The 13,900-nt window shown below is 50.2% G+C and overlaps 1 protein-coding gene across 1 annotated transcript in view; it reads right to left on the reverse strand.

Moving 5' to 3' along the window:
- Positions 1 to 9,988, reverse strand: part of Ebf2 (EBF transcription factor 2) — a 177,237-nt gene extending 167,249 nt beyond the window's left edge. The window contains exons 1-5 of the mRNA XM_027927015.2: positions 9,302 to 9,988; positions 6,734 to 6,890; positions 5,667 to 5,730; positions 5,352 to 5,407; positions 4,799 to 4,872 (exon numbers count right to left, since the gene is read on the reverse strand). Of these exons, the coding sequence (XP_027782816.1) occupies positions 4,799 to 4,872; positions 5,352 to 5,407; positions 5,667 to 5,730; positions 6,734 to 6,890; positions 9,302 to 9,432 (482 nt within the window). The 5' untranslated portion in view covers positions 9,433 to 9,988. The remainder of the gene's footprint in view (positions 1 to 4,798; positions 4,873 to 5,351; positions 5,408 to 5,666; positions 5,731 to 6,733; positions 6,891 to 9,301) is intronic.
- Between the last annotated feature and the right edge of the window lie 3,912 nt (positions 9,989 to 13,900).

Below are 13,900 nucleotides of genomic sequence, written 5' to 3' on the forward strand. Positions count from 1 at the left end.
GAATTCCTTGAGCACCCTTGGAAACCGATGGGGTAAGGAAAAATGGGGAGCCCTATGGCAGCCAGGACCCAAAGGCCAGCCCCAGGCCAGTCACTGATTTGCTTTGTGGCTCTCTTTGGGACTTCCAGCCTCTCTGATCCTCCACAGAATCAAACATAAACAAACAAATCAATATTTCAAAACTTTTCAAGAACATCTTTCTCATTCAGGGATGCATGATTTAGTTAGCGAACAATTCTACCACCTTTAGAAAGTAAAACACACCTGAAGGAAGCCAAAACATTTCCAGCAAATGGGCTCAATGAGGTTTTAAGAAATTTAATCAAATTAGTAGAAAGTAAAAGAAAATTTGTCTCGACTTTCCTAAATACCAGAGTTTGCCATTGGGACTTTCTGAAATAATATTTGGCCTTTGAAATTATATTAGATCTTAACTTTTAAAATTTCAATCTATCCCAAGATTAACACCAATAAAAATGCTGGCCAGCTGCACTCCCACCCCCCAGAGCCCTTGTCTCTCCTCCCAACCCCCACCCATTTCCGGCTCCCACCTCTCAGGATCCTGGAGCATTGCTTATGTCAGTGTATACCTTAGCAGCTCAAGGCAAACCACTTTTCTAGCAACACAATTTCAAAAGACCCATACATGCTAGTTACCGAAAGGCCTTCAAGCCAGACTCTCCTTTGACATCACCAGCTTGTCAACCTAACCCCAAATATGTGTGCAATGCGGGTACAATTTAATTACACGAGCACACACTGTCAGAATGTGCCAGTCTGTTCGGTTTGGGCAGGAATGATTCTGAGGAGGCCAAGTAAGTTTGCAAAATTGCTCAGCTGAATTCAGCTGCTTTCCATGGGGATTTCCTCTGGCGGAAAAGAAAAACAGATAAAAATGTAACCCTGGTGCCAGCGAAATACAAAGTGGAGAACCAACTCAGGGAAGTAAATGATACGCAAAGGGAGAATGCAGGGAAACTTGAGGACCCCATCCTCTATTTTCCAACAGTAACATATTTAAATATAATCGCTAATGTTAATATGTAGCACAGAAAAAGATGACACAGATGGTTACTTGGCTATTGAACTACAATGATAGTAAAAGCATAAAAATACCCGATCCCCAGAACCACACCAAAAAAAAGTACAAAAGTAATAGGATCTGTTATATTTGCCCTATTTGATCCCCTCTTAAAACTTCTAAGTTAGTCAAAGCAAAGCCCTTTTCTCTTTAAGAAAAGTTCTCATTAATATGTTTTACTTGTTCTTTATTTTGTTCCTTAAGTGACATGCGGTTCTCAGGTCAGCATTATTAATAACACAAGCAGAGAGACAAGGAGAACCCATGATGTTTAGGAAACCACACTCTGCAAACAATGTGGATCTGGGGTCCCTGAATTAACCTAGATGACAAACTCAACCCTGCCTTCCCTTTGCTCTAGAGGCATAGCCAGAACAGTCAACTTTGGGCTCAGCTCTTTGAGTTAAAGGGCTCTTAAGGTTCATTTCCAACCTTCAAGTCACTAAGGTTCCGGAGAAGTGTTTCCTTTCACTGACAATGACTGTAAAATAGGAAAATGATCGAATAAATAAATAAATAAAGGAAGGAAGCAAGCAGAGAAGAGGAAACTGAACTTGGCGATAGGTTGCAATTGTGTTTCGAACTACCCCAGAGGGGTTGGGGGGCTCCTCTTTGCTAATGAATGAAATGAAAGCTGGTTCTCTGTGTCTCTGTCTGGCTTGTTTTGTTTTATTTTATTCTAGTACTCATTTGGAGACCCTTCTACTTGAAACACTCTCAATTTGCTTACAGGCCCCTTTCCTCCTCCCCATCTCCACATGGTGTCTTTGAAGAGGTTAAGAGGAAGAATAAGTCAAGCTGGGGGGTGGGAGGTGGGAGAATATGAAAAAAAAATCATCATGAACCCGAATCTCACCTGCATTTTTCAGAAAGAGAAAAAAGAAAAAGATTTTTTTTTAAAAAAATGTCTAAGGAAGAAAATAAGAAGCACCCCAACCCTGGACAGAGGGTGTCCAGTCAGCCCTATGGCTCTTGATAAGCTAACACATCCCTCTCCCCTCCAAAATCGTTTTTTAAAATTCAACCCTCAACTTTCAAAAATCTGTCTCTAATTTCAAACTCAAATAAGCGCACAGCATGGTGGCTTTTGTTTTGTTTTCTTCTCCCCAACTCCTCCCTGCGATTGCATAACAAAAGTGTCTAAATTCACACCATCTGGCCGATAAAGACACTGGCCCCACTGCCCGGCTGGCCCATCTGATTAGGGCCCTGTCTAGCCTGCGCCTTGTGGCGAAAAGTCACAGCTGTGGGGTTTGCTAGCGCTCAATACAACTCTGTTATTAGCCAGCTGTAGGCCTTGAGACGACTTCTGTTCAAATTATAATATCTTTTAACCCTCTGAGCATTGAGGGCACAGGGGTGGCTGGCAGCAGCATAACAACTAGATTTCTCCTTGCTAATAATTGGCAAAATGAACTAAAAGCAAAGCAGAGAAGGGGGAGGAAGAAGTTATTCCTAAACAGATTTATTTTTGTCCCTTTGCTTGTTCCTCCTAAATAATAATAATAATAATAATAATAATAAAGTTAAACACCAATTTAGAAACATTTTACTAAAGATTATAGGATTATGGGACATAAAATCATTCCAGCAAGTGCCCAGGTATGCAGCATAACATGGGGCAAATGAAATGAAGTATGTGCAATAATCATTGAGAAACAAGGATATCTGATCCATCTCCCCAGTGTTGACTGCTGTAACCAGCTGGTAAACTGTGGGAGAAGGAACTTGCTCCCATACCTGAGAATCAGCTAGCTCTAACTGACAGATTGAAAGAAAGCTTCCCTTTCAGATACATCTAATACTTGCCTTCACTTACCTTTGCCCAACACAGACACACACAGACACACACACACACACACACACACAAGACAGGACCCATCCAATGGATCATCTATTTGCCCATAATTAATATTTGTTTTAAATTCTAGTTTGGGAAGAAAATAGCAGAGCACCCTCCCGGTCTCCAATGCAGAGAAGTTACAGTACATTAAATTTTTATATTGTGTTACTAATGCAGACTAAACCAGAGGCTTTAAAAATTGATGCTGCTACTTAAACAGCATAAAATGAGGAGGATTTGATTGGGCTTAAAAATAAAAATGTCAGCCTCCACTACAGCTGGAGGTGGGGTGCGAGTATTATAGAAAGGGATAGGTATAATTCATTAGGCAACGGGTTAGTTTGGTGGTTTTGTTTTCTTTTCTTTTAAGGTTATCTCACTCCAGACAAAGACATTTAAAAGTGTAGAGAAGAATAAAAATCCTCTTTGACTTGCCAACCAAATTATAGCATTCTGCCTATTAAAGTATTGCATACAAGTACATCTTGAAGTTGTATTTTCTTTCTGAACAAATTTATGAAGGGGCCCTGGGATAATGGAATATCTATCTTCTTACTTCATCACCCAACTCTTCACCAAGCAATTCAGTAAGGGAACCTCAGTCCCCCTCAGATCAGACAGAGTCAAACTTTGTATTTAACAAATTTGTTTTTCTAATACTTGGTCAAAACCAAAACAAACATGTCCAATTGTTATGATTTCTCTCTGACTGGGTTGAGGAGGGAGATGGGGCTTCAGGGAGCTGCCCATAAAATAGTCCATACTAAATCAGATGGCCTGTGATTGCCCAAACCTAGCAAGTCTGGAGGTAGGAACCATTTACTGCAAGAGCAGGCTGAGGGGGGAGAATGGAGGTTTTCCCTCCAATCAGATTTTGGAGGGGAGAAAATGCTGTAAAGAATAGAGTTCTAAATTTTTTAAATAAAATAACCATGTTCTTCCCAGAATTTCCTTTGTATATCCTTTCTATTTGCAGTGGGATCCTCAACATCTAGCCCAATACACCTGCAAACACTAGGCAAAAAAAAAAAAAAAAAAAGATTCAAAAAACATTTGTAGAATGGTTGAGCGTGTGAATGAATTTTATTCTTCTAATTTAAAAAAAATGTGCAGGACTCAAAATGGAATATATCGGTCTCTGAAAGGTAGGTGGGAAAATTGTAGGAACCCAAGCAGACGGTGTGCCTTTCTCAAAGTGATCTCAGGATCCTAGGTTGCTCTAGACCCCAGACATCCCAGCGGTGGGGGACTCTCAAATCACAGGTGGGAACCAGGACCAGTCTTTCTAAGCTCCTCCTGACCTAAGAAACACCTTCAAAGAGAAGTGATGGAGAAGCGACTTCATGCAAGGAAAGAAAGCCACTTTGGCGCACGTGCCTAGGTGCAGGGAAATAGCTGGGGAATGGGAGGCTCAGCACTCTGATGGTTCCCGAGCCCAGACTGCGATTTTCCAGGGTTTAGACTCAGTAACTCCACAAGTGGCTCCGCCTGGAAATCCACCCCAGCGGGCAAGGCGGGTATCCAGCAGAGCCGGCCTCCAGCAGAGAAGTTCAGGGAAAGTCCTAATCCCCAAAGTCCATCACAAACCCCGCTTGGGCAGCGCATCTCCTTCGGCAACGGTCCTGCCTAAGGTGGACAGCGAGACTTTCCACTGGGCCTGGGAAACTCCAGCAACACCAGGGATTTGGAACCGTGAATCTTCTGGTTTGCTTTCCTCTCAAAAACTGACCTTAAAAGGGATGAGGGTCCTAGAGAATCTGCCCCGGGGAATGTCCACCGGGAGCCTTCGCTCCCGCAATTTAGTCCGGGAAGCCAGGGAGCCAGGCATGTTAGCCGTCTGTCTAGTCCAGCCCCGAGGAGAAGGTGGCTCTTACCTGCACATCACCTCGTGTGTCAGAAGAACTCGGCACATCTCCGGATTCTTATTCTGTCCCTCGTAAGCTATAGGCTGAGAATTGTGCAGGGACAGGAAGGGAAGACATGTAGCCAGCCGGGTAGAAATACAAACAAAGAGGGGACTTTAGAACAAGAACAAAATTCTCACCCTCTCACTACCTGCTACCCCATTAGCAGTTTCTGCCTAAAGGGGAACCTGAGAAGTTACCTGTTACCTCAGCTGAAGAAATAACAAAAGTGTGCCCCATAGTTCTTTGCAAAAAGGAATGTTTGGGGGTCTGAATCTCCCAATTGTGTCCTCTCTTTATCCCTTTGCTCTCCTCCCCTGCCCCCAGCATCTCCAAAACCAGATAGACACAGGACATTGGAGAGAGAGGGGGAAAGAAGTGTTCCCAGAGTACACAAGGTGGTATGGAAGGAAGTTAGAAGTTTGACCCAAGAAATCATGCAGGAGGGTAGAAGTCAGAGATAAGCTGGGGAGTTGGGGGCCAGAGACAGATGAATAGGAGCCAAGTGGCCCATTGGGCTCACCTGCTTGGTCACTGAGTCGATGAGCCTGACATAGAGGTCCTGCTCCGTGCGGACACCTACAGGAAGGGGGAGACCAGCAGGAATCAAGGACTGCAGAGCCCACTCTCCCACACCCAAACCCTTCCCTGCCCTGGGGTGGAAGCCCAGGCTGAGCTGTCCAGGAGGCAAAGACCTCTAATCCCCAGCCCCAAGCAAACCTCCCACAGCCTTATGCTCCCAAATCTGTCTGCCAGTCATCTAGGCAATGCCTTCCAGGAAATCGAGATGTGCTAGGTACTCTGCTGGCTACCAGGTGCCAGCCGATAGGATGCTCACCATTGCTGTACAGGAGCTGTAACTTGTAGTGGGTGCCATTGTTGGTCTTCTCATTGCCTTGTTCCTGAAAAGATGGAAGGCATTCGATTCCCAGGTATTTCAGTCCCCCCAAATGAGGGAAACAGGAAAGAGTGCTTCCTTATACCACCTCCCACCACTTTGAACAACCCTCTTGTCCAGCCCTGGGTCAAAGGGCAAGAGCCCCTGCCTACCGCTGACTATCTCCAAGGCTTGCCAAGCGGCAGGGGAGATAACCCAACACCACAGCAAGGCTGTCTTTAGGAAGGCCCCACCAACCCATCTGGTCTATCTGTCCTTAGTAAGCCCTGAGGCTTCTCTCTGCAGAAGGGTGAAGCAACCTGTCATTTAAAAGGGCAGAAATAGGCCCTACTCCCCTGAAACCTCAGCACCAAGGCCCAGAGCTCAGGGACCAACTGATTCCCAGGTTCAAGTGGGAACTTAACTTTATAGTTCAGGTGGCACAGCTGAGGAAACTGAGGCCCAAAGAGGGCAAGAGATCTCCTTCTGGTCACATATCAGTTTAGGTTGACTGCCCTCTATTTGAGATCAAATCCAGTCCCCAAATCCGGACTTGAGTTCAAACAAGGTGCTGCCTTGGGGAGTGGAAGAGAAAGCTTCCGTGCCTGGGAGATGGGTCAAGGCTGGGCTGTGAGTTTCCACCATAGGACTGATTCAACCCACCCTGGTCGACCTGGCAGGTGAAAATAATGAGAATAACCCAGAGGAGGGCAGCGGCAGCCTTGTATACTTTTTAACTATGGTCTAGTCCAAAGGGCTTTCGCTCTGTGGTCATTCTACAATCCCGCGCTACTAAGGACCCCTAGGTTCAGCACACCCAGCCGCCAGCGCTCTACACCCCGCAGGGTGCAGGAGTAGGGGCAGGAGGAGGTGCGGGGAAATCTACTGATTTAGTGGCTGGGGGTGAGAAGCCTCGATTTATCATCCTTGATGATGCGAGCGGAAAAGTGTCGCAAGTGACAGATGGAATCTTTAGAGCTCTGCAAGGAGGGAGTCATTGGGGGGGGCGGGGGCAGGGGTCCTCTTACTTTGTCGTTCTCCACAAAGTCCACGAAAGCCGTACGCTCTATCTCCACCGGCTGCCCCTGCCTGTCGTAGAGCGCCAGGACGAAATGAAAGAAGTTGGATTTCCTCAAGTTAGAGGGAGGCTGCTTCTCAAAGTGGGCACGGGACAGGGCGACCCCACTGCGCAGGAAGAGACAGGTGGGACACCGGACAGAGAAAGAGAAAAGACAAGCAGTTACTAATGTGCCCAAGCAACGCCGCGGATAGGCAAGGGACCACATCCCAGGTCCAGATTCCTGGACCTGTCAGGTCTTTTATCAATTCCGATTAAGAAGTAAAAACTCCTTAGAGGAGTAGTGGCCATGAGGTCAAACGGCAGTACCATATCTGGGGCTGCTTCCACCGCCCAGTGGTCCAACCTCCCAAGGTCCCACTACCAGGCTGTTCACTGTTGGGCCTTCAGTGGAAATCGAAAGACTTTGGCTGCCACAAGAGGTCCAGACTGTCCCCCACGCCACCCTCAAGGCGGCCCCAGCAGCTGGATCAGATCGCGAAGCTGAGGCCCGGGGGGTTAAGGGAACTAAACATCTTGTTTGCAGCTGAAGAAGTGGCTCCTTTACTTCATCTTTATCGAAATTACCTGCCCTCACGAGACAAGGCTGTGGATGAGTACCCTGAAGTGCGGGTAGAAAGCCCAGAGCCCAGGTCTAGTTCCTACAGGCCTCACCCCTCTGCTTCCCTCGCTCTTCCGAAAAGTTGCATCTCAAACAGTCGCACCGCGGAATCCCCGCGACCAGCACTGCGGGTCGCGGATCACTGCGGAGGTCGCTATATTGGACACCTTAGCCCCTTGGGTTACTGCGAGTGGAGAAGCCAGATTGTTAAGAGGCGGAGAGCATCCTCGCCCGAGACCTAGGCCATCCGGATACAAGCTGCGTTTCCCGGTGGCGCCAGCCAAAGCCACAGACCGTGAAATCCAAGTCGGGGGACTCAGAAGGCATCCTCGGAGCGCCTCGAATGTGTACACACATCTCCCTGTCTATCTGTCAGGGCCAGTGCTAAACTGGCCACCAGACCCATTTTTAACTAAAAAAGTTGGGGCGGGTGAGCGCACAGATGGCGGGAGCTGCCCCGCGGCGCTGAGGTCTCTGGGCCTCCTGTCCCAGGCGCAAGCACTTTCACTCTTTTGAAGGGTGTAACATTTTGGCTAGAATTTCCCCAACTCAGGCCGCCTGTTCCAACTTTAACAAACTATTTGATTCCGGAAAGGAAGGACAGTGAGGAAGGCATCTTCCCCAGCCGGGCTCAGAAAATGCGCGGCAGAGCCGGCTCTGCGGTGCTGCCTTCCTTCCCTCGGCTCGAAGCCCGGTAGTCCCCAGACCGCTGCGGAAAGTCGCTGCCGCCGCGGTGTGCGGTCTGCCCCAGGGACGCTGGCGCGTCCTGGCTTCCAGCGGGCGGTCAGGCGGACAGGCGGCCATCGCTGCCGGCCCCCGTCCCGAAGCGATGCGACTTCTGCTTTCTCTCCTCCAAGAGTGTGGCCGGGTTCGCTCTACCCGGGACACCTGGAGACGTAGCCTGTCTGGGAAAGGGATAATTTCTCCATGGGATGTCAGGACTTAAAGGAGGAAGGCCCGGAGCGCAGATGCGGGTTGACGAACGAAAGTTGTGGAAGAAGTTCGTGGGCGCTTTGGGAACAGGAAGGTTGCCTTTCTCAGACAGGGACGTGAAGGTCTCAAATCCCAGCTCAGAAGTGGTGACGAGGCAGAAAGCCTGGAAGGTGTTCGTGGGGTGACACTGCGACATGGCGTTGACTCTCCCAGCTTGCGGGCGCTCAGAAACAAGTCAACTTCAGCGTCGAGCAAAGCTGGAAGCCAAAGATCCCTGCAGCTTTCTGGCGGCGGATCCTCTTTCCTTTCCTTTTAATTCTTCCGCGAATCCTTCTACTGCTATTCCTTCATCTTTTCTCTTTTAATTTCTTCTCTCCCCGACTCCGTGCATCTGGAACACTCTCTGAGCCGCGACCCTCTTGCCTGTCCCCCCTCCCAGAGCTCCCGGCCGCTTCGCCTTCCCGGGCAGCGGCCGCGTCCTCTCTCCACCTCCGCCGCCGCCGCCACCATCTGGTCGCTGGGCTCCGGTTCTCCCGGAACCACCGAGATGCGGGAGAAGAGGCGCTCGCAGGCGGCGTGGGGGAAACCTGGTAGAGGCCAGGAAGTCGTCTCTGCTCTCGCGGTGGTGACAGCAGGCTCCGGTCCTCACGCGCTCGGCAGAAATGGGAGCCGAGATGCGAGGCATTGGATGCTACTTTATTTTTATTTTTTATTTTGTCTCAGAGAGTGGACTGTGGGAAAGGAGTGGGGGAGACGCACAAATGGGCCAGGCAGTTCAGAAACTCCAGTGTTGGCTGCCGGGTAAGTGTCCCCCTGACTGCAGCAACTTGCTCACCGCAGGGTAAGCGCCAGCGTACGGGGCCAGAACGACAGATGGGGGTACGGAGAAAAGGAAAGAGATGCGGAGCAGGGGAGGGGGCACATTGAGAGACACCTAGAGCAAGAGACTTTGAGAGCATAATAATTGTGCAGTCGTCTCCTTACCTCTGAGCCGCGACATTGGCGTCCACCACACCGACATTCCGGACCCAAGACCTGACCGAATCCATCTCCGCGCCCAGCGATTTCTCTTTCAGAGCTGGTCCTCTTCCTAAAGTATCTTGAATCCCAAACATTTAAAAAGTCTGATCCTTTACTGTCGCTTTAAAAATGAGTTTATAAAAACACAGTCCTGACCGTTCTCAACGCTGCAAGCAAACCGTCTCCTCCAACGCAATCCAAGAAAGGGGGATCAAGTGCCGAAGTTTGGGTCTGTCTTGAAAAAAAAAAAAAAAGTCCTTTGCTTCACGCGCGAGGTGCGGAATGATGTAGTCAAAAGTTTGGGGTTTTATCCTCTGCAAGTTCAGATCTGCCGCTTCAGGCCCTCCACCCTAGGTCGCTCGCATCCTTCCAACTGCAGAGCTGCCTCCACAAAGTGGTCACAATTTAGAAGCATCACCTGTTCTGGGAGAAACAGGAGGAGATTGATAGCTGCCTAATCTCTCTGCTTCCTCCAGGTCCTCCCTCCCTGCTCCTCCCCACGGTTCCAATTTAGAAAAAAAAAAAAAAAAAAAAAAAATCCCCAACAGGATCAGTTTTAAAAGGAAGGGGAAGACCCGGAGCGGAGAGGAGGCGGTGGCTGCGAGAGCCGCTGAGCCGGGCTGCATCCGCGCGCCGGCCCCATGAATGGGTTACTACTGCCCGGGCCGCCGGAGGCGGAGCCGCGGCCCAATAAGGAGCCTCATTTGCATGGACGCTCGGGATTGGCCGGCGCCGGGCAAGCCAGGCCGACGTCCTCCGGCGGCGCGCACCACGCTCTGCGTTGCCGGGAGTCCGGGAGGTGAAAGGGGACAGAAAGCTGTGGGCACCGAGTCCTCGCCCGAACCCTGCGCGCGTGGCGTGAGCCGGATGGGGGGCCCCCAAACCCTGCACTGACGCAGGATAGCTGGGTCCTACGGCCTAGGGACGCGCTGGCTCCGCCTGGCCTCGGGAGCGGGGAAACCTTTGTGAATTTGCCTCTAGATGTAGGTTTTTGTAGCCTGCCAGGAGGCATGTTAATTTTCGGGGTTTGGATCTGTGTGCATGTTTGCGAAAAAGCGGAGAGTGTGACCACATGTACTTTTGTTTTGTGCAAACGTTCCCCAGAGCACCCAGCTCCCTGAATGGCTCTCCCAAGTCTCCTGGGATTCCATGGTGACACTCAGATTTTGTGTACGGTTTGCAAGATGTTAGGGGGGAAAAAAGGATATTTAATGAAAGTCGGGAGTGGGGTGTGGACGAGCGAGGCTCAAGTGCTGTTCAAATAAATAATGACGGGGAAAACGTAGAGGAGCTAAGAAAAATATACCCGGGCGGGCGCGAACGGGCGTCGCACCCGTGCAGATGAGAAGTCGCTGACAGATCGTGGCAGGCTTAATGCGAGAGCTGCCGGGGTGTATCCCGGGAACCCTCTTCTCTCTCCCTAGTTCCCGAAGCTGCCGGGAGCCTCAGGGGGGCAACCCGGGAGTCACGGAAACTTTGCGTACCTAGCGCGGTGGCCACGGTGCTGGCCCGCGGGCTAGTGGCCGAGAGGCGGCAGCAGCTCCGCCAAACAGCTGAAACCCTAGACGGCTTTGTAACTACGCCATGCAACTCGCGGTGCCTATTAAAAATCCTCCTGGCTGGGTGTTATTTTCTTGCTTCTCCTTTTGTATTCTGATCTGTGCATAGATCTGCTGCTGAAATCTAGAACACCAGCGCGAAAACAGATTTGAAGACAATGAATGCAAATCTGTGCTCAAAGACCATCTGCCGTGGAGGAGACAATCAGCTGTTCCACAGTTCGAACGACTGCACCCGAGTCTCCCGGCCTCATTACGCACAGGGCATTTACGAAAGCCTGGATTACATTCAGGAGACTCTCCTCCCCACCCCCACACATACTTAGGACTTAGTTTTGCGCATCAATTGACTCCGGACCAGATCCCTTAGGTGTAGGTGAGCGCTCACAAATGAACTGCGAGGGTTTGCCGCTAGAGGACACAGCTCCTCGCAACTCCTTTGCCTGCGTGGATAGGAAGCTTGCGCTTTCAGAGAATGAGGCTTTCCTAAGAAAGGGATCGGTGCGCCTCTACATCACCCCTGGGGCAAACTACAACCCCAGACTGTACAGGCAAGATCGCGCTCTGCTGATCTGTACTAGAGAAATTCGCTAGAAAGCGGACGAATACTCTTCACAGACCCAGGGTCAAAGGACTCAAGCATTGATTTGTGGGAGGAGAGAAAAGGTGAAATCCTAGCCTCTGGGTTGTATTGAATGGGGCTCTGAAGCTCCGGGGCTTTAGCTGGCTATTCCCTGTTGGACGAAGAAGAGTGAGAGGAGCCATGAAGGAAGTGTCAGAAAATAGAAGGTGGTAAAAATCCAAGCCAGGAGTTGTTCAGAGAAAGAAGAGGATAGGTGGACAAGAAATTTGCAAAGAATGAAATCTACTACCCCCGTTTTTCAACTTGGCAATTTTCTGTTACATGCAGCCTCTGTGGATAATTTCAACCCCTGCAAAAAATAACTACCAGAATTTCTACTCCCGCTCGCTCTTTTTGTAAATTTTTCCACCACCACCCCATTCTCTTCCTTGTTTGGGGTCTGCTCCCAGCAGGGCCAAGCTTTCTCGTTTCTCCGCGGAAAGTGTGGATCAGTCTGTGAGCCCTCCAAAATGTGCGATGAGCCTGGTGATCTTTTTTCCCAAGGAACCATTTATTGCCTGCACTTCGACGCTGCTAGGGAAAGATGCGGAGAGTACCCCGAGGGGCCGCCAGTCAGCAGTGGGCCAGAGCCTGGCCCGGTCACTCTGCCCCTAAGGCTCAGGTTGGCTTGGGTTAAAGGGCACAGCCAAGGTCGGGAACGCCGACTTTTCTCACCAGTAAACAGCTGCCACCCAAATTATGTCCCTTAGGAAGCGAATGAATTGCTCCTTTTTCCCAGCTCCCTGCTGCAGTCCCCAGATCAGACTTCGCTTGGGGGGGAGGCGCCCCCTTCCTCCGCCCCCAGTGACAAGTTCAGGGACCGCAGTGCCCCGCTGGGAGGTAGTTTATGGGAACTGTGGTCCGGAAACTTTGACCTGGTGGGGCACACCGCTCTTGGCCGGTTGCTCTAAGGGCGCCCTCCCGGTGGCTGCTCTAGGTACAGGGAACCGATGGCTGATGTGATGCTAGAGGTCCTGCGGGTGGCTAGTCCGGAATACGGAAATTCTCTCTGGGGCAGGACGAAGTTGCCTGGCGAGGGCGGCGGGGACGGAGTGTCGGGGGTGGGGTGGGGGTTAGCGTGGAGGATTGTTAAGTGCAGCCGGGTGGCGCTTCCCGAGTTGCGTTTAATTATGTTTGTAGGGGTTTTGGGGAGGGGTGGCTGCTGAGTTGGCCACCCGCGCCGAAGGAGTGTGGATTATCACTGGAGTGGGTGGCGTTGGTTGAGCCCGAGAGCTGCGTCTCTTACTGCTGCCTGCGGCTACCGCCGAATAACCCTCCTTTTTCAAACCTGAAACACAAAATCCGCCCCGGGCCGCGCGGGGTCCGGCTGGAGCAGCTGCGGCCCGGGGAAGCCTGGCCCTGCCGCGACGCCGAGCCCGCGCGCGCCTCTCAGCCTTGGGCTGGCGAGCTCCGTTCCGTCTCTCGCCGGGGTCAAGAAAAATCCAAGATGCAGGATCACGATTCTTCATGACAATCTATTACGCAAACTTGTAATCCGCCCTTTATCTTGTCCCCTTCTTTGTTCACCTTTCCAAATACACCCCCGGAGTTTTTTCCTTGTCCATGTTTCACATGGGCACCTCAATACGGTGCTTCCGGTCACCACCTAATTGGTTTTAAGACCCATTTGTCCATTATTGTCCGGTCCGGGCTTCCTGGGAGCAGCGTCTCTGCTCTTCCTCAACGCGCTTTGGAAATTTTCCTTAAAAATTGCTCTGGAGACAGTGTCTCCTCCGGCAGGGCTCTGGAGAGAACTCAGATATGTCGAATTCCCCCACCTCATGATCCTCACCTCCAGGATTTCAGTCACACTGGGTGGCGTCTGGGTCTACGCTGCCTAAGCCCCAAACTGGACTAGTACCGGGGAATTCGATCCACCAGGAAAGCCGGTCTGGGTTGGTAAGTGAAATAAGTGGTGGCCCCCGTGTCCTCTCTTTGGATGAGAATTTTTCAATGGGTTAAAAAAAAAACAAACTAGATTCTTTGCTGTCTAAAAATAAATGACTTTACTCACTATCTCAAGTCCTGCTGAGAATATTTAATCTACAATTCGTGAATGATTTTTTAAAATATCCAATTTCATTAATTCCCACTCCAAATTGCAACTTTGGCTTTTTTCTTCCGGAAGCTAGATCTGTATGTTCTATAAATACAAATTCCCCAGAGAGGGGGGGGGGGGGAAACTATTCATGAAGGCACGACAAATATCTCAGTAGGACTCTGCCATCTACACCTAACATTCCCCTTTAGGACTTTGCTTTAGGACGGTTGGGTGAGAAGTAGACTCGCTTCTGGTTTTGTTTTTACGTAGTGAAGGAGGAAGCTACAGATAAGCTATGGCATGGTAGAACCCATGTGCCCAAGCCAATCCTGCCAGTGCCA

Source organism: Marmota flaviventris, chromosome 3, assembly GCF_047511675.1.
Source record: "Marmota flaviventris isolate mMarFla1 chromosome 3, mMarFla1.hap1, whole genome shotgun sequence".
Classification (NCBI taxonomy): Eukaryota; Metazoa; Chordata; class Mammalia; order Rodentia; family Sciuridae; genus Marmota; species Marmota flaviventris.